At 41.3% G+C, this 20,354-nt stretch overlaps 1 protein-coding gene across 1 annotated transcript; it reads right to left on the bottom strand.

Moving 5' to 3' along the window:
* Positions 1 to 1,517: 1,517 nt before the first annotated feature.
* Positions 1,518 to 14,192, bottom strand: TM2D1 (TM2 domain containing 1). Its single transcript, XM_088522426.1, has 6 exons — positions 14,071 to 14,192; positions 12,995 to 13,068; positions 10,865 to 10,973; positions 6,624 to 6,715; positions 3,095 to 3,168; positions 1,518 to 1,820 (listed from the first exon to the last, which is right to left on the bottom strand). Exons 1-6 carry the CDS (start codon positions 14,178 to 14,180, stop codon positions 1,710 to 1,712), a joined length of 570 nt encoding a protein of 189 aa, XP_088378552.1. The 5' UTR covers positions 14,181 to 14,192; the 3' UTR covers positions 1,518 to 1,709.
* Between the last annotated feature and the right edge of the window lie 6,162 nt (positions 14,193 to 20,354).

The raw sequence follows: 20,354 nt of genomic DNA, 5'->3' as shown, positions 1-20,354 counted from the left end.
ATTACCAATGTCAGAGTTAAAAAACAAAGGCAGACAAGTCACAGGACGATATTAATCATGGAATTTTATTTGGTTCAACATTTCTGTCCATTTCCCTGTCTCTTTCGGAAAGTGCATATTTCAGGAACAAAACTGGCATGCACAAAGAGCATTCAATGAAAGAGAAAAAAAAGGGAGATGCAACAAATAATGCAGCAAGTGAAGGACGCTAACAGAGCGTTCTTGTCTCTCTGAACCCACATGGAAAATGCACGTTAGCCAGAACTCCAAAACCACGTCTGCAGTGAACGGCAGCAGCACTGTCATGCACAAGATACTCCTGGTTCATTCTCGTGATGAGAAATACTCAGGTTCTACTTATTTGGATAAAAACAAGATTGCTTTGCAAAGCTTTATGTGCACTGGTCTTAACGTAGGTTTAAAAGAGACTAAAGAGCATAAATTGCACTTAAAAACAATTTAGGAATCTGGTTTATGTAATTTCCTTAAAAGTACTGGTTGCAGACACATTAATAACATTTGAAAGTTTCTAAACTTTCAAAGGATCTAAAACAACCACCTTCTGCCCCAAGATTATTTAAAAAAAAATCTATGCTATTAACATGAATTTTGCATTCAGTTGCTACAGATTTTCATATGAAGGTCAAGGGAATGCTTAGAATTGGTCACATATTAGTAAGATTCTGTTGAAACTTCTTCTGTCTCTGTGTGATATATATAATGTATTTAAAGAAAAATTTAGGTAAGCCTTGGCTGTCCTAAAGAATTTGGTCAAACAGCTCTGAAGGACACAATTTATTCCACTGGAACACAATTCATTTATCAACAGGGACACACTTGAAAGAAGGCCCTTTCAGGGGCTTTATCAAAGCAAAGAATTCACATTTCTGACATTCTCTATCTGCAAAACAGACACAAATATATATTCAGAAAAAGACGACATATTTTTCACTAAGGATTATTGTAAGGGGTGGAAAAATCAAAATAAGCAAAACAATTATGACCTATTCTAACCTCAGTGCTCTCCACCATCTACCTTCCTTCTTGAGATGCATCACATGTGGTTAGGTTTTTTCTTACCCATACTCCTGCTGCAGATCAAGAATGATCAAATATTGCAACCTTACCAAAACTGTTCTTTAACCTTAACAGAACAAACATCTTCAAAACAATGGAACTTCATAGGAATTCATAGTGAAATTTCAACCCAAGATTTAGGGCCATTTGAACTTCAACTAGCATGAGAGAAAGAAAAGCAATTTCGGTGTTTTAGAGTTTTTAAGTTAAATTCCAAACTGACAAAAAGAGTTCTGAAAACAAATCCCAAGTGTAATTCTGGCCCTCCTAACATCCATGTCTCATCAATTTCAGAGGACTAAATATCAGCAAATAATCTTCTGAATCATATTGAGATGCCAAATATCAGCAGTGCAAATTACAACTGTCTGCATACCTCAAAAATGATACCACTTAGCAGCAAACTATGTGCTCACAGAAATAGAGCAGTCACAAAGACACTTGGCACCTTTGAGGTAAATTCATTCTCTTGATGAATTTTCGTATTTTATCATCTTCGTTCAATGTACAACATTTAATACACCGTTCTGATGAAGTGTGATTAATTAGTCATCAGTCGTGTATCAGTGGACGACTGGATCCATCTGTAAAATCAGAATGCACCTGTGTATACGTGACACTTACTGCCAGGGTTAAGGATATGTCTGCATTTTTCTGAATGTTGCATTGGTAATAGTGAGTCTTGTAAGCCTTGCTCCATAGTAATCTATAATATAACTAGAGCCATCAGAAGGTCCAACAATCTGCAAGAGAAAAAGAACCAAGCCTTTTCAATATGAAGTGAAATATACACTTTGTGCTAACATCTCAATTACTGCTAATTTTCCCTTCATAAAATTAGTCATGCTTAATTAGTCAAACAGAAACTAGATTTATTTTGAAGTTATGCTGCAGTTTAACTATTTTAGCGAACACTGTCTCTCAAGGAACATCTCCCTTGGGCTCTAATCAACCAAATTACACAGCCAGGCTCTGGCGCTAAGTTAAATCGACAGGGATTTGAGTCACAGAATCACGCTAACGAATGAGGGGCCTCCAAAGAGCTTTTCTTGAACAAAGGAGGCCAGGCAAAAGTGAATTAAGCTGTGGTAAGTATCTTGGAAAGGGTGCACAGGTAAGGAACAAGAACAAAGAGAGAAGACTGTGGCTTTTTTGTTCTGGGACTGATAAATTGATGTAGGGTCAAAAGGCAGATGAGTACAGAGAGATGAAAGCTACCCACAAGTTGGTCTGCGAGTGATATGAGCTAAGGTCATTGCCATAGTATAGAACAGAATTTGAGAGTACGTACACTTGGAGAGATTAGTGATACACAAAAGGCTGATTTACAAGAAACATAATTCTTATTTTTTAATAAACACAAAGAATTCCTATGCTCACAATGTGCTTTAAGTTTGACAAAGGCAATTTGTAACCCAGGCTAAATGGATGCACCCCAGAATAAGACAACGTGGCAATGTCATGACATCACAAGGTGTCACCCCACATAAGGACTGACCCACTAAGCGTCCCACAGTTACAGGTGATATGAGACTGCTATGTGGAGGAGAAGCAGAAAAAAAAAGTGGCAAAGTCTCCTTTCCTGCACGCTGTTTGCACGCCCCAGGCGACTGGCTCCATCATTAATTAAACACATGCAAGCACAGAACTTCACAGGCAGGTCTTGTTTCAGGAATACCAGGACATCTCATGTAATTCTAACTGTGTGTGTCACATAAAAAGCTCATCAGTTCTGACACAATGAATTTACAGTGGTTTAGCTTCCAGGCTGTATTCAAGTGGTAGATTCATTACAGGTATTTAGAGAGAGCTCATCTAGCTGAATTTTAATTCAAGCTATAAATATATTCATATTTTGTATCCATAATATCAGTTCATGCTAAAGTAAATGCTTTGATTTTGCAATATTGCAGAGGAAAGGTTCTTAAGGCTGAAATGCTTACAAAGACTTAGGGATCAAATCAAAGCTTTAACAAACACAAACAGATTGTATCTTGTTTTGAAAGCACCATATTACCTGCATTGAGATGAGTATGAAATCAATTAGGCTACCAATTCCACAGAATCCTACAGTGCAGAACTTGAGCAAACCTAGGAAAAGGAATCAAAATTTAATTGCATCTTTAAGCTAGTTACTATAGATTCATATGTTTCTGATGGCAATCACATCCAAATTCTCCCATCCCACAGAATAGACACTTCCAAAAACAGAAACCAAATTAAAGATCTTTAACTACCAGAAAAAAAAAAACATGAATATTCACATTTCTGTACTACCCTGAGGACACTTTAAGGATTTTAAACATAACTTTTTCTAAACAGACAAAAATTCATTGAAGGAAAGGCAGAAATTGAGGACTGAGTTACTGAAAATTTTCCTTTCTTTGATTACAGACACAACTGAACTAGAAAATTTACTTTTCCATATATATAACATATACATACCTACTTTATATATGGATATAGATACACAGACACACACATATGCACATACATAAAACAAACATGTTTACTTCTGAACAGTGAGTAATCAGGGATTTGTTTGTATGAATAAATGAAAGGTGAATAGGCATAGTGAATAGACATAGTGATTAACTTTCTCACACTGGGAGCTCTCCATGAAAGGCTGACCTTGCATTCGGGATACGTCTTCAGAAAAAAAAAAAAAGACTAAGAATTTTCCTTAAAATGTCAGCAGCTTCCCATGCAAGGAAAGTAACACAATGAGTACTATATTTATTGTAAGACAATACTTCGGTTTCAGCTAGACAAACATCTAGGCTATTTTGAGAATGAAATGCTCATTCTGAAGACACTCGCAACGTTACCCTGGAACAGAAAGCTTGAAGAGGCCAGCACGGATTGTGCAGCTCGGCCGTACAGGGTTTGGGGAAGGGCCCTCGTTAGGCTCACGGGGCCGGCAGACCGCGACGTGGGAGAGGCCCCGCGCTGGCTCTTCCCGATGGGAGCGGGGCCGGCTCCAAGCTGTGCTCTTCTAGGGTAAAAGCAGACGCTTTCCTGAGCGATTCTGCTTGCAGAAAAAGAGGAGGAGGAGGTCCGGAGACCTTCAGGTGCTTGACGCACTGACCTGAAGGTCTCCGGACCTCCTCCTCCTCTTTTTCACTCGCCCTCTCTCAGGAGCACCTATCTGTCCAGCTGATCTCCTCCTCTCCCCTTGTGCCCTGTCTCTGGCTGAATACGGAGGATGCTTGATCAGAGGGGGGGGTAACTGCTTGCACGCCGGAGGAAGAGCATCCCGCCACCTGGGAATAGCTCCCATGCTGGAACGATGAAACTAGCCGAGGTTACAAACCTCCAGGAGGGATTTATAATCACTCTATGGAACAGGAGCAGTCAGAGAAAACAAAACCTAACGGAAAAAATATACCTAGTGACCATGAGGATGAAAGAGTAGTAGCAGGACATTCTTTCAGCTGATTAAAAGGAAAGTGCACAAACATTGCATTTAAGTAGTGCCACTTAAATCTGCAAAAAAGACCTAAGTCTATCAGTGTTTAAAACAATTTGCTCCCAGTGGCTGACATGTGAGACTTGCAGCAAACGCAGTCAGCCTGGATATCCGTATTGATAATTGCATAAAAATAAAACTAAAGAGAAACAACCAGCTACAGAAATGCTAGCCTTAGGAAACAGCAGTTAAGACAATTAAATAATACCACATTTCGGGTGAATATAATTCACTTCTTTGTTATCTCTGCATCAAGTGTAGTCACCATTTAAAATGTTGCTAACGCTTATTGTAACGTCCCCTCTCAGGCCCCAGTCCTGATCCTCACTGTCTGTTGGATAGTTGGGAATCCAGGCACTCTCTCAATGGAATCATTGCTGGTTCCAGCAGCAATTCCAATTAACATGAGGAACAGGCTGCATCCTGGTGAGGCATCTTCCATGAGTTTACTGGGTGCAGAAGAACTGCTCCTGAACCTGGCATGGGTTTCTGGAGTGTAGGGTAAAGTCGGACTTTTGCCTTCCTCCTTGCTTCCCTTCCCATAAACAGATTACTCGAAGAAAATGAGCTGCTCTGAAGCACACAGGAAAAAATAGCAGTCCTAGGCAGCAAAAACTTATGGTTTACTTCACAGTGTGGGGGAGAGGAAGGGGTTGCCTTCCATTCAGTTTTACTATTTTACTGGTTTCTTCATATTCAATAGCTGGTTTGTTAGTTGTTGTGCTCCCTCATAAGCACGAGGGAAAAGAAAAAGAGCATTTGAAGTTTTCATTAGATTTGCATAAAATATTTCAATGCTGTTGCTTTTCTTTAGCAGAACTTTTGCCAAGACTGAAAAATTAACCACTGGCAAGAAATCCAATTTCTTGATTTTATCTTTCTGCATTTCTACACTTATGTATTTGCCCTTTTTTTTTCTTTACCTTCCAAAGGCTTGAAAAATTGCCATCAGAAGAGTTTAATTGTAAGAGTTTTAGCTTAGGTTACTGGGTTCAGTATATTCCAGTAGGGATGGCAAGAATGCAACATACAGGGCTACTATATAGGGATACAGGATTCACAAGTCTGTAATATATTACAATATAATTGCTGCAAATTATTATTGCAAAACCCATACTATAATACATTTTCAGCCACTGATGTAACAAAAAAAAGTGTACCTTATTAACTGCTTCAAAAAACATATTTTTATGAAACAGATGGATAAAGTAAGTATTAATATAGAATCTGAGGGAAAGACACATATGTTAACACATGATGAGCCAGAAGAACAGATACTATTCTTAAAGAACCCAAGAGTTTGCATATAATGGGCAGCAACTCAAAACTCCCAACAGAGTGACAGTTAGCATAGGATTTTTTTCCAATATTTTGCTCCATGCCATCTAGACTTAGAAGTACTTCCATTTATCTGGCTCAGGAATAAACAAAGATCATAGACACTGAAAGTAGTTCTATGATGCTTAGGTATTCTATAATTTAAAAGCCAGTGGCACCATCAGTTCCTAAAAAACACTACCAGAGTTGTTCCTGCTAAAGGCTTCTGCAGAACTGTTACTAATACCACGAGCTATCTCAAATGTATGCATTTTTAAGAATAAATTCTGTGTGCCAAAACACTAATTTTATTGTAAAGTTTGTCCACTATTTCCCTGGTAGAATCAAGCATCATTTAACTAACTGGCCCATCAGCCAAAACCATTTCTGTTCAGAGCATCACAGAGAATGCAGTGGTAAATGTCAATGTAAAGCAAAACTATGAATGGCAATAATCAAACTAGGAATGGCAGTAATATTTAGAAAGGTTTTATCTGATGGAGAACTATGTATCCATTTATCAGCACTTATTCCAACAGGTGGATTTTATTTCATGTCCATTTTAAGCGGCAAAAATGGAGCAGAAGGCATACATAGCAGAAGCACAGCCTACAGGATTTTATTTCACAGGAAAGCAAGGATTCTAGTTGCAAGTATGAAAACTATGGCAGTTAAAGATAATTACTGAAAATATAAGTATACGCATACAATTCAATTAAACAACAATCTTTAGCTCAAAGAAAAAGAAAGATAAACTCACCTAAGGCAGGATAGCCTAGATAAAATCTATCTGCTCCCAGCCATCCAAGAAACAAAGAGAGAGCCACTGCCACTTTGTAGGAGTATCCATTTCTGCCAAAACATACACATAATGTAGACAATGACTGCAGAAATACATTCACTTATAAGCATATTTTTCAAATTTAAAGGAATGACTCATTTTCTGCTGTTTCAGTTTACAAAAAAAAAAAAAAAAAAAAGAAAGAAAAAAAGAGGCCAGACTTATTTATATTCAATCAATGGTCACAGAATTCATAATGTTCACTTTCAATCTTCCATGAAGCAACCTCAGTCGCTGCAGCTCCAGGGTGCTGCAACTCAGGTCTACGCTTTCAAAACACAGGTTCTTATCCTATCGTAAGACATGAACTAGCTGAAGAAGCTGCAGAAAGTGTTCAGCCAAAAGGGGTAGGTGACAAAACTATCCATTTATACCTGTTGATCTTTAATATGTGAATTTATTTAACGCATGAACTGTTGACCACACAAAGATGTATTGTGGTAGAGGAACCCTAAAGTTAAGCACTCTGTGGTTAGGTATGCAAAATACACAGATACAAGCAGCAGCAGCAGCAGAATCCTCAGATTTTCTGAGATTTACACTCATCATCACCATTCTTGCCAACACTGGAGTGAGGTGGACACTTCACCACCAGTAATTTTCAGCCTCTGCTGACGTGAACTTTATGCTAATAAGCAAGCTAGAAACACACAGCTATTAATCCTAGAACTATCCTCTGCTGCGCCAGGGAACAGCCACCCTTTGAAAGGAAAAGCAAACACAAATGTAATTAGAACCTTAAAAATATTCAATAATTCACTGTTTTGATACGTGCATTACCATGTGCCAGCAACTACTTAATAAGCCCAAATTAAACTCTTGGTTAACAGCTGAATGAAACATACAGTTTCACAAAGACAGTAGCTGAGAAAATCCTACCACCTTTATTAAGTGCTTTTAATGCCAAATAAAGATCTACATTTTTGCTTATTATCTAGATTTATTAACTTTAAAACTTAATGGCAATATTAGGTGATTAAACCATGACTCTTACCTCAATATTTGTTACTTGGTGCTTATTAGCAACACAGAACATAGTGGGCATTCCTGGAACCTAATGTGATGTAAATTACCATGTTTAGAAATATCCTGTTTCCACTGCAAAGAACACTAATGGTTTTATTTAAAAATTATTTATCAACTGTCAAGTGTCAACAATCATCCAAGGACACTAAAGCATAAAAACAGTCTTTATGTAAAAGTAGGAACACAATTTAATTTGAGGTATTTCTGATCAACCACAGTAATAAACGAAACTGAGCACCTGCCTATGCATTGGGACATTTTTTAAACAAAAATCGACCTAGTCAACATGAAACTGAAGAAATCTCATATGAAGTGGAAGCATCTTCATTCTGTATGAAGTCTGCATACACTCCTGTTTCTCCTTTATCTTACTCATTCTCTTAGTTAAAAATAAACCCTAAAGACTAACAGAGCAAGTAGAGAAATAACACTTTCTGGTCTAAATCTAAAGAAATTTCTACAGTTGGATAAAAGATATAATTTTCTTTCAGGTATTCCTCTGAATTGTTCTTCTGTTTGTGTTTCCTAGTACCACCCGATCTTTACTTTTTTTTCTGCATGCATTTCACCCAGTTAAAACATTATAAATGTTTTTTTTTTCCTGCTCTCCATGCCAGTGGATATTCTGCAAGAATTGCTGTAGGTCACACTGGATTCTGTGCTCTTTTGGGGCCTCTTATCAACACTTAAAGACCTGTTCACACTGAACCTCATATATTTTACAGACTATCATTTTATAGACTGTTTGCCTGGAATGAGAAGACTTGAATGATGGATGCATTCCAGTCTGCAAAATCAAGTCCATATTAAGCAGAATACAGAGCCAATTTAGGGAGCTCTAGAATTTAGTAAAAATCTACCACCAAAAATCAAATTAAAACCAAACCAAAGCAAACGTAACTCTCATTTCAGTAAAAGCTGGAGCAAACTTCTTAGAACTTACAAACTTTTCCTGGAACAACACTAGGAGCAACTGTCTTCAATATGTTAAAAAAATTAAACATATATTCAACTTAGAGTGCTAGTCTTGTACCGAGAACTAGCAGTATCCAACTTTCTGGATTCCAGAACTGTAATCTGGACTGCTGATATAGCACGGTTTGAATATGGAAAACTTGCTGATTTGCCCCTCGCTACAAGTGGGAATCTACATAAACCTACAGCCCTCTGAGCACAGTCCTGCTGCAGAAAGATGCCTTCTCAAACCAATTTCCTGATTCCAACTATGTGTAGCTGTTTCTTCCCGAAGATGGTCACAATTTCCAAAAAAAGGCTCAAACAAGACACTCCAAAAAGCAGGAGAAAGAGCAAGATTATTGTTGAAACAAAAAGCTAGAGATTCCTGCTTGAAATAATGGTTCTACAATTTAGCTAATATTTAAAATGCCTTATACAAAAGGCTGATTAGACTACTTTTAAAGAAACATATATATGCAAGATGGCGATATTAATCCTTCTGCTCTTTTTACTTGGCTTTGGGACTTTATCAAGGGGGTGCTGGCAAAACTCTTCCTATAGTCACAGTTGGACTTTTAAGGGAATTCTCAGCAAGTTCACAAAAGTTTGTGTTCCCTCTCTGCCATATAAACAGTCATGGAACTGGAAAAGCCACAGCAAGTTCTTAGTAGCACAGTCACTGGTTATTTCATCATAAATAACAATCATAATAGTCATCATAAGGAGCCACCATTTTTACTGCCTACTAAAAAGTTAACATAGAAAGATCCCTATATTGTCTTTAATTTTTCTAAATCCATTTAAATGCATTTTTAAATCCATAAAGAAAACAGAAATTTATACAAAAATAATATTCTAGAAAATTACTAGAAAAAAAGGCAAACAAAAAGGAATATATATGCAGAACTCTGAAATGTAAGGTTTAAATTTATTTCAAAAACTAAGCAGTTTTTATTAATCTAGTTTAACTCATCTTCTTCCAAGTTTCCATCACTGTCGAGACTGAAATGCAGTTGTTTCTGGACAAAAACACACCTGAAGTCTAGTTTGCTAGCATTTAAATTTCATAAAATACTATGTTTTCTTGAATTTGCTGAGCTTTGACTTATGAGAAGACTATGTACAGAGAAAATATTGATGAAACTGAGAAGCGGAAATATATTTCTAAGTTGGGCAAATTATTGTTTAGAAAGTACCATATCAGAGTTATTTGCCCACCAGAGTGATGAGGAATACCCTGGAGAATTACTGGAGTTATAATTTCCAAAGATGCTGCAGCTGGACAAAAGAAAAAGGCTCCTGTATGAATCCCATTAAAAAAAAATAAAGAAAAGAAAAAAAACAGAAACAAATGGTAATGACAGGTGTTCTCTGATCATTAACACAGGCCAGTTGGAACATTTATTGGTATCCATTGCTCATGATCAGCCTCAGAAGAACCAAGTCCATCACGTTCACATTTCAGAAACAGGCCCTTAAAGAGACACACCAGACTGGCTGATACATAAAGGTTCTTTAAGAAGAGAGAGCAGATTCCCTTAAATAAATGTTTAGGGAGCTGGAGAAAGACTTCAGCTCCGCCAGTACTCATGTAGAGCACAACTTAAGCTGTCGTTTCACATAGGCTTCAAACTGCGGTGCTGCATGGGGCAGCCCAGGCCTCACGTTTCTCTCATCTCGCCCGCCCTCCTGCGTGTGCTGGCACGAGCACCGATGCGACTCTGCTGCAACTCAGCTTGGGGAACTGCTCCAAGGCAGTTCAGACCCAGAGGAGTTTCCTGCTTCACTGTACAACGCACTATGTCAGGCGGAGGGATGGAGAGGAGGCATCAAGCTGCTCTTTAAGCAGCTGGGCTGATTTTTAGCATATGTGGAAATGCAGCCTTAGCATTCATGGCAAATCTTCAGTAGGGTAAGTACTAAGGTAAAGCAAAGACACAAACACAATTAAACAAACAAACAAGCGTCCAACATAGAGACAGATTTACTTACAAACATGTATATCTTAGCATTAAACTACTTTACTTTTTATTGGAACATTAAATACTGTGCAACATGTGTGCAGTGTTCTATCTCCTTATCCCTCTTTTTTCTTCTGCCAACACATCATACTATTTTAGAAATACTTTAATGTGAAAATAAAGGCAAACTATTACAAAACATAGTAATGTACTTACACGTTACGACACGCGATAGGCTTGTAAAATCCAACTTCATTTCCAGTAAAGACTTTTTCTATGCCAAGGTGATCTTTGCAACTAATATTTGGTGCTGGTAAACACTGAACTGAGGACAGAAAAAAATATTTAAATTTAGATCTGGGATTGTGGCGTTTTTCTGACAAGCCATGTGATGTAAGTGAACTAAACAAATAAAGTAACACTGTATAACAGTCACACTACACATCATATGTAAGGGCTTGTCACTGGTGACAGAATTGTTCATAGACACCCCTATGAATAACTGTATTTTTGCATGATAGATACTAAGCAAAATACACAAAGCTAATTGCTCCCCTAATTTTGTTGCAATTTCCACCTTTTGTTCCATTGTGAGTCAACGAGAGCTCTGAACTGGACATACGGAAAACATTTTCATCTTGAGAACAGTCAAACGCTGGAACAAGCTGAAGAGAGAGATGGTGCAATCTCCATCCTTGGAGGTTTTCAGGATCTTACTGGACGAGGTCTGGTTCAGCTTCACGTGAATTCAGCGCTGGCTCCACTCTGAGCAGGAGCTTGGGTGATGGGACTCCCTGGGGTCTCTTCCAGCCTAATTATTCCATGATTCTAATCTAAAGCTTGACTCATAAATGAACCAATGTGGAAATCAAAGAAGAAAGTGACATCTGCTAAAGGTTTGCGATATATTATCAGAATATTAATCACTCTCCAATGTTGAAGTTGTATCAAAGGGCCAAAATGCAGTCCTTACCCTACTTTCTATTACTAACTTTCAGTACTTGCGAGTTCTTTCTAACTTCCAGCCAGGTTCAATATTTCTTTCCTGATTTTCCAATAGTACTTACAGGCAAGAAGACTACAAACGGATTTGGTTGGGTTTCTTTTTAAATATCTGTCCATATTGCGTATGGATCAAAATACCTAATTTCAGCTGGTCAGTATCAGTAACACCTGAAAATATGAGCTAAGTCTGGACTATGTGGATGTTACTGATTAATGTGCTTAATCTAAGACAGTTATGTCTTACTTTGAAGAGCTATATTTTTGTTTGTTTTTGTTTTGTAAATGAGCTAAGATAATAGTGCATTCTTTTATTCAGAAGAAACACACAGCGATTAAAATGTATTAAGATGGTAAAGGCCACATTTTTTTCCTGTCAATGTCATGCCAGGAGGCCACCAAGCCTGCTACTAAATGAAACTACTCAGATGCTTAGAATTAAACCAGAATTTTGGGGGGTGACGGGATCTAGAAATATGTTTGGAGACTGTTGTGCTTCAATTTTGATCTAGAAGATTAACTTTTTATTACTTACATAGTACTAAAAAGTAAAATTCAGATACCGTGGGGACCAAGTAAAGACTGTTATGTGCATAAAAATTCTACATTGACATAGAAAATAGCACATTAGATAATTTAGTAACTTTCCTTACTCTGAAGCTTAAATCCTGTTCAAAAGTATATTGCATTAAATGTACGTATCCACTAATTAGTCAGACATAACTAACAATCTGATTTGTGATCCATCTCCAGCTACAGAATACTCTGACTGACTGCTTATAATCAGGGATAAAGAATCCCAGAAAGCAGGAAAGATTGTGAAAAGACAGAAAAGACCATTTATTTCACAGATTGAGAACATAAGACAGGCTAAACACAGGTAGTAACCTAGTGACCAATTTAAGTATTCATCTGTCATACTCAAATGAACATCCAAATTTAAAATAAAAACGTATGCAAGTGTATTTGCAAAACAGTCTAATGACATCAAAACCTCCTGATAATGAAATACACCATTTTTCCTTAAAAGAAATGAAAAAGGGGAAGGTTTTGAGGCTCTTATGCCTTATGCTAATTCTTCTTCTAACAACATACGCAAAATCTGGTATGATAGGAATAGGCTGTTTTAATCAAGGTACTGAAGGACAGAACCTAGAAAATGTAACATAAAGAGATTTACCGAAAACTTCACTTACAAATATACTAGCAATAGATAACGCATTTGTTCATTACTGATTCTGTGTTTAAAGAAGATCATCTAGCAGCTATACGAACGCATGATCTGAACACATTCTTGGAAAACACAGTCACCGTCAATATATGTCAGAAGTTGAAAATCCTTACCATATGCTGTGTGATTTGTACAATTCATCGGTTCTTGCGTGCTATTGTCTATTTTAGGCTCATCGCAAATATATGTTCAGTTAATTGAGGAAAAACATTTTTCATATCAAATAGCACCACAAGTTGAGTATTAATTTATTCCACCCTCTCTAACCCCTGAGGATTTAAGATGTACCTTGATGCTAGTACTCCATCCTACCCGCCCTCCAAAACACGAACAGCACATTACTTTACAACAATTCCCTCAATTCAATTTAATACATAAATATATTGCACACGCTTCACATTTAATTAGTGCTGCAGTCAGCACTATCTGAAGGAATGACAATATTTATTGGTCCTGGCTTCTGCAGGCAAGCAAGGTAGCACAGCTCACCTAGTCCTCTTTACTACCCAGGGACATTTAAACAAAGGTTTATTCAGTGGAGAGAATTAAATCCACCATAACCCCCAAAACTCAAAAGCGACCACCGGAAAGCGAGCGCTGGAGTCGCTGGGAATTGCAACGTGGATAAACGTGGGCAGCAGCTCCCTCCCAGAGGTCTCACCTCCCGCAGGGAGGCACAGTGGGGATGAAGTCAAGTTTTCTGGGATTTGCTCTCCCAACGCTTTTGATCCGCAGCCATGCGGATACTGCCGGGATGAGGCCTGAGCTGCCTTGGGAGAGCCAGAAACTTTCCAGCAAACGCCTCAGTCCTGCTAACTTAGACTCCAGAAGGAGGCAGGATTTTTGCAAAGTCATGGCGCCTCACTATATTATCCTGAAAAACAGAGAGGGGCTGAGGGGGCTCACATCCCGTAGAGTTCTATCGATGGAAACCCGAGAAACACCCCAAACCTGCACCCCAAGCCAACCTTCCCCAGAATGAAGCCCCAGCCCAGGCCCCTCGGGAGGAAGCGGGTCCTGGGGCTCCCTCCGCCCCGTGAGGGGCGCGCAGGACCCGCCATCCCGCCCCTCCATCTCCTCTTCCCCTCGAAGGGAAGCGGCTCCAGCCGGATCGGGCCGCCCCGTCGCCACAGCAACCGCCCCCGCCGCGCCTCGCGCCTCCCGCCCGCCGCCATCGCGCTCAGGATATTGCCCCAGCCGCAGCTCCTCGCACTTGAGCGGCGCCTCCTGGCCCGCCGCGCCCGCGAACCAGAGCAGGAGCAGGAGCCGGGCCTCCGCCGGCAGCCGCGCGGCCATCATGGAAACGAGCCGCTCCCGTCAGCTGACTCGCCCGCGGCGCTGCGGGCAGAGGCGGCCGAGGAGGCGCGGCGGGGGGCACAGGGGAGTTTTCTCCTGGTCGTTCTCGCGTTGTTGACGCGTTTGACGGGTTTGTTTCACTCTCTCTCTCTTTTTTTTTTTTTTCGTTTTGACCGGAGCAAACACTGCTCCTGCCCAGCACCGAAGGCAAAGCCTGCCCCTTGTCAAGATGGCGGCGCAGCCTGCTGACAGCGCGGCTTCCTTTGCCCGCAACAAAGATGGCTGCCGCGCCCTGCCGCCGCGCGACGCACGTGACGTAGGCGACGTCGCCGCAGCTGCCCTTATTTAAGATGTCTGCCCGCCAGTTGCCCGCTTCCCGGCGGCCTGGGGGGATCTCGGTGTTCCTCGCTGTGTGCAGGGCACGGGCGCAGCGCTCCTCTGAAAGTCCTATTTTACCTTTAAACTGAGGGTATTGTCAACTGCACCTTTGTAGTTTTTGTTAATGAAATATAACTAAATGTCCGGAGTGGGTAAGCTTTATATTTTTTTTGTTTTTTAAATGAATTTCACAGAGATTACCATCCTTGTCTTTCTCTTCGAAGTTATTTCCTGAAAAACACGTGGGGGCCTATGAACTGGGAAAGGCTGAAAGTAGTTTCCAGAGAGTGTTCAGAAGAGTGCCATTATTATCCAGCCTTTCTGGTTTTTGTTTTTTTTTTTTTTTTCCTGGAGCTCATGGTTTTCATGAGCAAATGGTGACGAACAGCTGAGTCTATCGGTACAAAGTCTGCCTCAAGTCTGTGTAATCAGTGGGAGCACAGGCCTAAACGTAGGGGTGGCCACCAGCGATGTCACTCCTTGTTCGGTGACATGAGATATTGCCACCTCATGGCTTTTTTGTGCCCTAAGTTCCCAGCCTGGAGCTGGGAGAGGGTACGAATCAAAATTGATATTTCTTTCAGGGATTGGAAAAGAAAGGGGACAGAGGGTGCTGCGCTGTGAGCCCCAGTACGCGGAGGAGCAGCGTTCCTCACTCGTGTGTCCCTGTCACCGTTCTGGGTGGGTAAATACCTGCTTTGCTCCTCATGGCTGCCCAGAGAGCTGTTGCTCCCCACCAATGCGACATTAATTAAAACTGCGAGGAAGGAGTGGGAAGTTGGGAACCCGCACCCTTAAAGCGTGAGGGTGTTGTGCTTTATGCTCGTAGTGTAGTAGATGTCTTATTGCAGCTACGTGTGTAAAGAAAGCAACGGGTGCTCACAGGAAGAAAAGTTAACTACCACTAAAGAGGCAGAATTCATTTCCAAATCTTATGTATCTCATCCTAGGTAACCAGCAGGGTTGTGCAACATCTGCTGGAAATAATCTGGAGTAGAAACTATCAGTAGAGTTTTTTTGTTAGTAAAAAATATTTTTGATGGGATTCATTTGCTATTTTCGATAAACACATCAGAGAAAGCCAGCTGAGGTATCTATTTGAGGGTAAGCAAAGCCTCCGCAGTTCTTGCTGTTCTCAAGGTGCTCGGCGCGCGCTTGGTGCTTTGAGACGGGTTGTAGCAACCTCTGTTTTTATTTTCCATGTTTATTCTCGGCTTTTCCTTTCTCGCCTCCTCACGAGGTGCCGCCCCTGGGGAAGGCGCCCCGCGGCCGGGCCGCGTTGGGGGGCGCCGCGCGGGGAGGCCCGTCCGCCCGCCCTGCCGCGGCGCCGGGGGCGGCTCTCCCGCCGCCTCCGCCCCGGCTTCCTGCGCCGCAGGTGCCTCCCGCTTCCGCCCAGGTGCGAGCCGGCGGCCATGGCAGGTAACGCCGCGGCGCCGCTTCCCGCCTCGGCGGCGCGGGGAGGCCGCGGGGGGCGCAGGGGGCCGGGCACGAGGCGGGCCCTTCCCGGCGGGGTCTCGTGGAGGCCGCGGGGCGCCTCGTTCCCTGTCGCCTCGCGGCCCCTGGGTGTTCCCTCCGTCCCCGCTGGCCCTGGCGGTCCCTCGCTCTGTTCGCGCTTGCGCCCGGTGCGAGCGGGCGAGGAGGCGCTGCGCAGGCTGCTCCGTTTTCTGTGAGGTTGGGGGACCCTTTGCTCAAAGGCTTTCAGTTCAGAGAGCCTTAAATGATCAGCTTTTTACTCAGAGGTTGGATGAGGGGAAGCAATGCCTTGAGTTTCTGAGCTTCAGAAATCACCGTGGTAGTTCCAGGTGCAACACATTCCTCCCACCTGAAGCAGTTTGCTTGTGCCACTGCTTTCTGTAGTAACTTTCAGGTTTGCTGTTTAACTTCCCTGTTTGGATCCTGGAACCGCACCTTGACAGAACAGGTTTCTAAGCACAAGCCGCGTTATCGGTCTGCTGAGAGTGGCTTCGGCCTGAGCTCAGCCTTTTGTTAGACATCAGAGAACCCACGCCGGCACATCCCCTCCAGGCTCCGGTCCACGGGAATTCAGGTTCTGCTTGTTAAAGCTTAGCATGGCTTGGGAATGAGTAAGGTTGGTCTCAATTGGCAAGGTGGCTCCCAGGCGCACGTGGTTTCGTTTGCTTTCATCACCGTGTAGTCACTAGTCCTCCTTAACCACAGGTCGTGGATTGATTATTTCATATGCAAAAACACTTGCCTTTAACTTGCTTTATCTTGGAGGAATGTGCTATCTTTATACGTAGGTATTCACGGCACCATTCAATTATATCCTCCTTTCAAGTGCCTGAGGTCGTCAGCACGACTTGTATAAAGCTTTGAGATACTGAAAAGCTGGAGAGCTATGACACTTTTTATTAAAACTATAATGTTTATGTGGAACAGCAGGAGCTTTGCTTACAGTAGCCTTCTTTGAAAGCTGTGTACATGCTAAACATTTTTTTTAATGTGTTACTGGGATGGAAGACTGAGTCAGCCTACTGCTTAAAGCTGTACAGTTTAATATAATGTTTCTTCAGTAGCATATAGTTGCATAAGGGCTTTTTAACTATATTGTTTTTAATATCTTAAGTTATAGGTGATGTTGAGGTAGGGCCATTTAGGACTGAGATGAGTGTAACAAATGGTGTTTTCTCTTTCATTTTGTCAAACTTTAAACCTGTTGGGCTGAAATTTTCCAAGTTGGACATCTCTCCTGGACAGGTGAAGGAAAAAAACATGCACCATATCGCTCACTCCTGGAAAAATTCCAAATGCATTAGTGCAGAAAGGTGACTTTGGACAGGGATACACTCTTTGCTGTTCCCGTGATGATCTGCCCAGATTGGCTGCAGTAGAAGCCAGTAGAAGCTTTGAAAAATAGCAGCAGTTAGAACTTGCTGCACAGCAAGGACTTGTGTCCTGGAGTTAATGTCCCAGAAGGTGCCACACACACTAAGGGTAGTTGCCCTTGAATTAGTCACAACTCTCTTTTTTTTTTTTTTTATTATTATTAAATAAAGGTTTGTTTTGGGTAAGGATCCAAGTTACAGCATTTTTCTCAAAACCTATTGAAACTTTCCTGCTCCCTGTGATTCATTGAGTTCAGCTCTCACAACTGAAGACAGTAAAAACCCAGTTGCATGTTTGTGTGGTGGTGGTGTTTTTTTGTTTTTTTTTTTTTTTTTTCTGGTGTTTGACCACACTAAGCTTTATGAAATTCATTATTTTTGGCATTGGCTTTATGGTGGTACTGGGAGCTACAATGCGTATTTTGAGCTTTAAGGTTTGCTCTTTTGTCTAGCAGATAAAATAGGTGTCTGTAGAAGCACGAGAATGGCGCGAGGGAGGTTCACCACGGAGTGGATGAGCTGTTTTTGAGAGCTTGAACCGTTGTGTTCTGGATCACTCTCCAAAATCAATGTCTGGGCTGGGATCTGCTAATTTAGCAACTTCTGTCTGTTGACACCTCACTCAAAATTAGCATCTGTGTTTGGCAGTGGTTTAGCAATGAGCTGTTTGGGTCCCCAGACATAAACCCATCAGTAATTTCTGGGGCTGTGCATTTCCCTGGCCCCCGAGAGCCAGTTAGGGAGCTGTCATCACTTATGCATTACTTGAAAACTTTCAGCTTTATGTTCTCAGGGATCCCCTTACAGCAGGAAGAGCTATCTGTTTGCTTTAAAATAAAACACTCCCCTTTTCACTTGGAGAAAAGAAGGGAGAAGAAATAAATACTGATGGTGATTTAAATATGTCGCCCATCAAAAATCATTGCAGCCTGGCTAGAGGCCAGCTTGGGTCATGAGGGGTCCCCAAGTGCTGTGTAAACTTGAATCGTTCCTGAATTGCACCCAAGGTCTATCCACTTCAGCTGCTGCTGCAGCAGAGTGGTCTGCAATAGCTTTCAGCAGCAGTTAGATCAAGGAAGAAGAAACTTTGTGTGTTTTGTTCTATTTTTTTTCCTCCTGCTTTTTTACCTCTTTCTCCAGGGTCTCCTCTGCATGTTATGCGTGTTAGATGGAGCCTGAGCATCTTACCTACATTTTTCTGCTCTCATTTTTCTTTTTTTTGGCTCTGTACCCGTTGTCGTAATTACTGTTGCTGCATCCGCCATCATGGAGAAAAGAATTAATCTTGGAGCCTGTCAGTGTGTCTTGCAGAGGTGGTTTCTGAGTGGCGCAGGCTGTTTCTCAGGGCACAGTTTGCTGGAGCAGCAGAGCTGCTGCAAGGGGAGTGTGTGTCCTGTTTGTGCCCGTCTGCCCCTAAGGTGTAATGCTGCTTAAAGGTGTTTCAGGTCACTTTTCCTCCTAGGAGTTATTTTGAATCTTTTTCTGATGTAGGCTGACCTGCTTTAGGAAATTTTCTGTTTTTTAATTGCTGATGTAAGGTGGGAGGAAAAAAAAAAGGGGGGGGGGGGAGGAAAATGAATGGAAGGAGGTAAAATTCGAAAGAAAAAAGAATTTGCATAGTCTTTTTCCTGTTTTTTTTAAGATCCGTGCAATGTTTTTGGCCAACGAGGTCAAGTTTTGCCTTTTTGTTTAGATCTAGACCTAAGAATGTGTAAAGAAATGGTATTTTCATCTGTTCTTCAGAAGCAGATCTCAGTGTAGAATCAAAGGCTGCTGTGCTCTTAGAAGTGTTTTATTTCAAATAGAAAAGAAAATAGAGCTGCAGCGCTTGCAAAAGTTCAGATGCATTCCTGAAAATCTTTTGGGGTTGTTCGGGTTTGCAGCCTCAGCCCTTGCTATGAATTTGATTTAAAATGACCTCCTAAATCTGTTAATAGACTTGCAAGGCGACTCATTTTGCTTGGCCCTAGGTGGAAACCACGCAAATCCACTGAGTTCTGCAGAATTTCTTCTAGTAGCCAGAACTGCTCAGATACAGTAAAGGCTGCATAAATCTAAAATTGTGGTTTGTACCACACCTCTACCACACCTCCTCTTTTTATTTTTTTTATTTTTGTGTTAGTTTATAGCAGCCTCATCTGACACTCTGGGGAGAAGAGAAGCTATTGTATTACCCTGTTTTCATCTGCACTATTAGCTTGGACACGCAGAAGTTGGTCCTCACAACTTGGACTTTTTGAGTCTGAGCACAGCACGTATCAGAAGCAGAGCTGAGAGCTCTCTGGGAGATGGTCTCTGGCATGTGCTTACCATTAATTTACACTGAATTGCAAGATTTAGAGTAGCTCTTTACACGCCTGTTTTAGTTTTAAAATATTTTCAAATTACACAGTTACATAGTGGGCAGGGTCAAAATTAGGTAAATTGTGCTGTTGAGTAGTTGATTTTGTTCAGAGGAGCTTGCACTGAGTGAAGAAATCTTGTGTGTGTGTGTTGGTTTGACTGCCTTGACAGATTTCAGGATGACAGGCTCTGCATCAAGGTAATAACATGCACGTAAGGGTACACATTTATCATAACTACTAATTGCAAGTCAGTTGTTTTTATACTGCCATCTAAGCCTCAACCACAGCTGGAGACCTGTTTTATTTGGCACTGTAGGGGAATATGATAAAGGGTATTGTGTTCCTTCAAAGCTTGTCATACAAATAGAAAGGACAAAGGATGGCACATGTGGCAGAGAAGAGAAAGCTTCTCGTTCCTATTCAGCAAATCAGCACTGGGGTTAGAACTGAGGACCCTTAAGGAGATATTGGGCTGGGAGTTATTTCACCAATTTTAGGCCTTAATGCTGTGCTACCCTGTGTGTGGAGGCCTTGTGGAATGGTTTCATAGAAGGATATAAGGTTTCAGCTATATTGATGTGTTGCAGGACTAAGCTGCTGCGATAAGG

This window comes from Tinamus guttatus, unplaced genomic scaffold (genome assembly GCF_059628265.1).
Source record: "Tinamus guttatus ecotype Peru unplaced genomic scaffold, ASM5962826v1 Tinamus_guttatus_pri_ptg000153l, whole genome shotgun sequence".
NCBI classification, from domain to species: domain Eukaryota; kingdom Metazoa; phylum Chordata; class Aves; order Tinamiformes; family Tinamidae; genus Tinamus; species Tinamus guttatus.
This window is presented reverse-complemented; position numbering and strand designations above follow the sequence as displayed.

Bases quoted from the DNA above. Each gene is read 5' to 3' on its own strand.
- TM2D1 (XM_088522426.1), bottom strand. From the start codon at position 14,180: ATGATGGCCGCGCGGCTGCCGGCGGAGGCCCGGCTCCTGCTCCTGCTC. The intron at 13,069-14,070 runs ATATCCTGAGCG...AATTAACTGAAC, and splicing joins GAGGAGCTGCGGCTGGGGCA to ATATATTTGCGATGAGCCTA. The intron at 10,974-12,994 runs GTAAGGATTTTC...TTCTGTCCTCAG, and splicing joins TACAAATCACACAGCATATG to TTCAGTGTTTACCAGCACCA.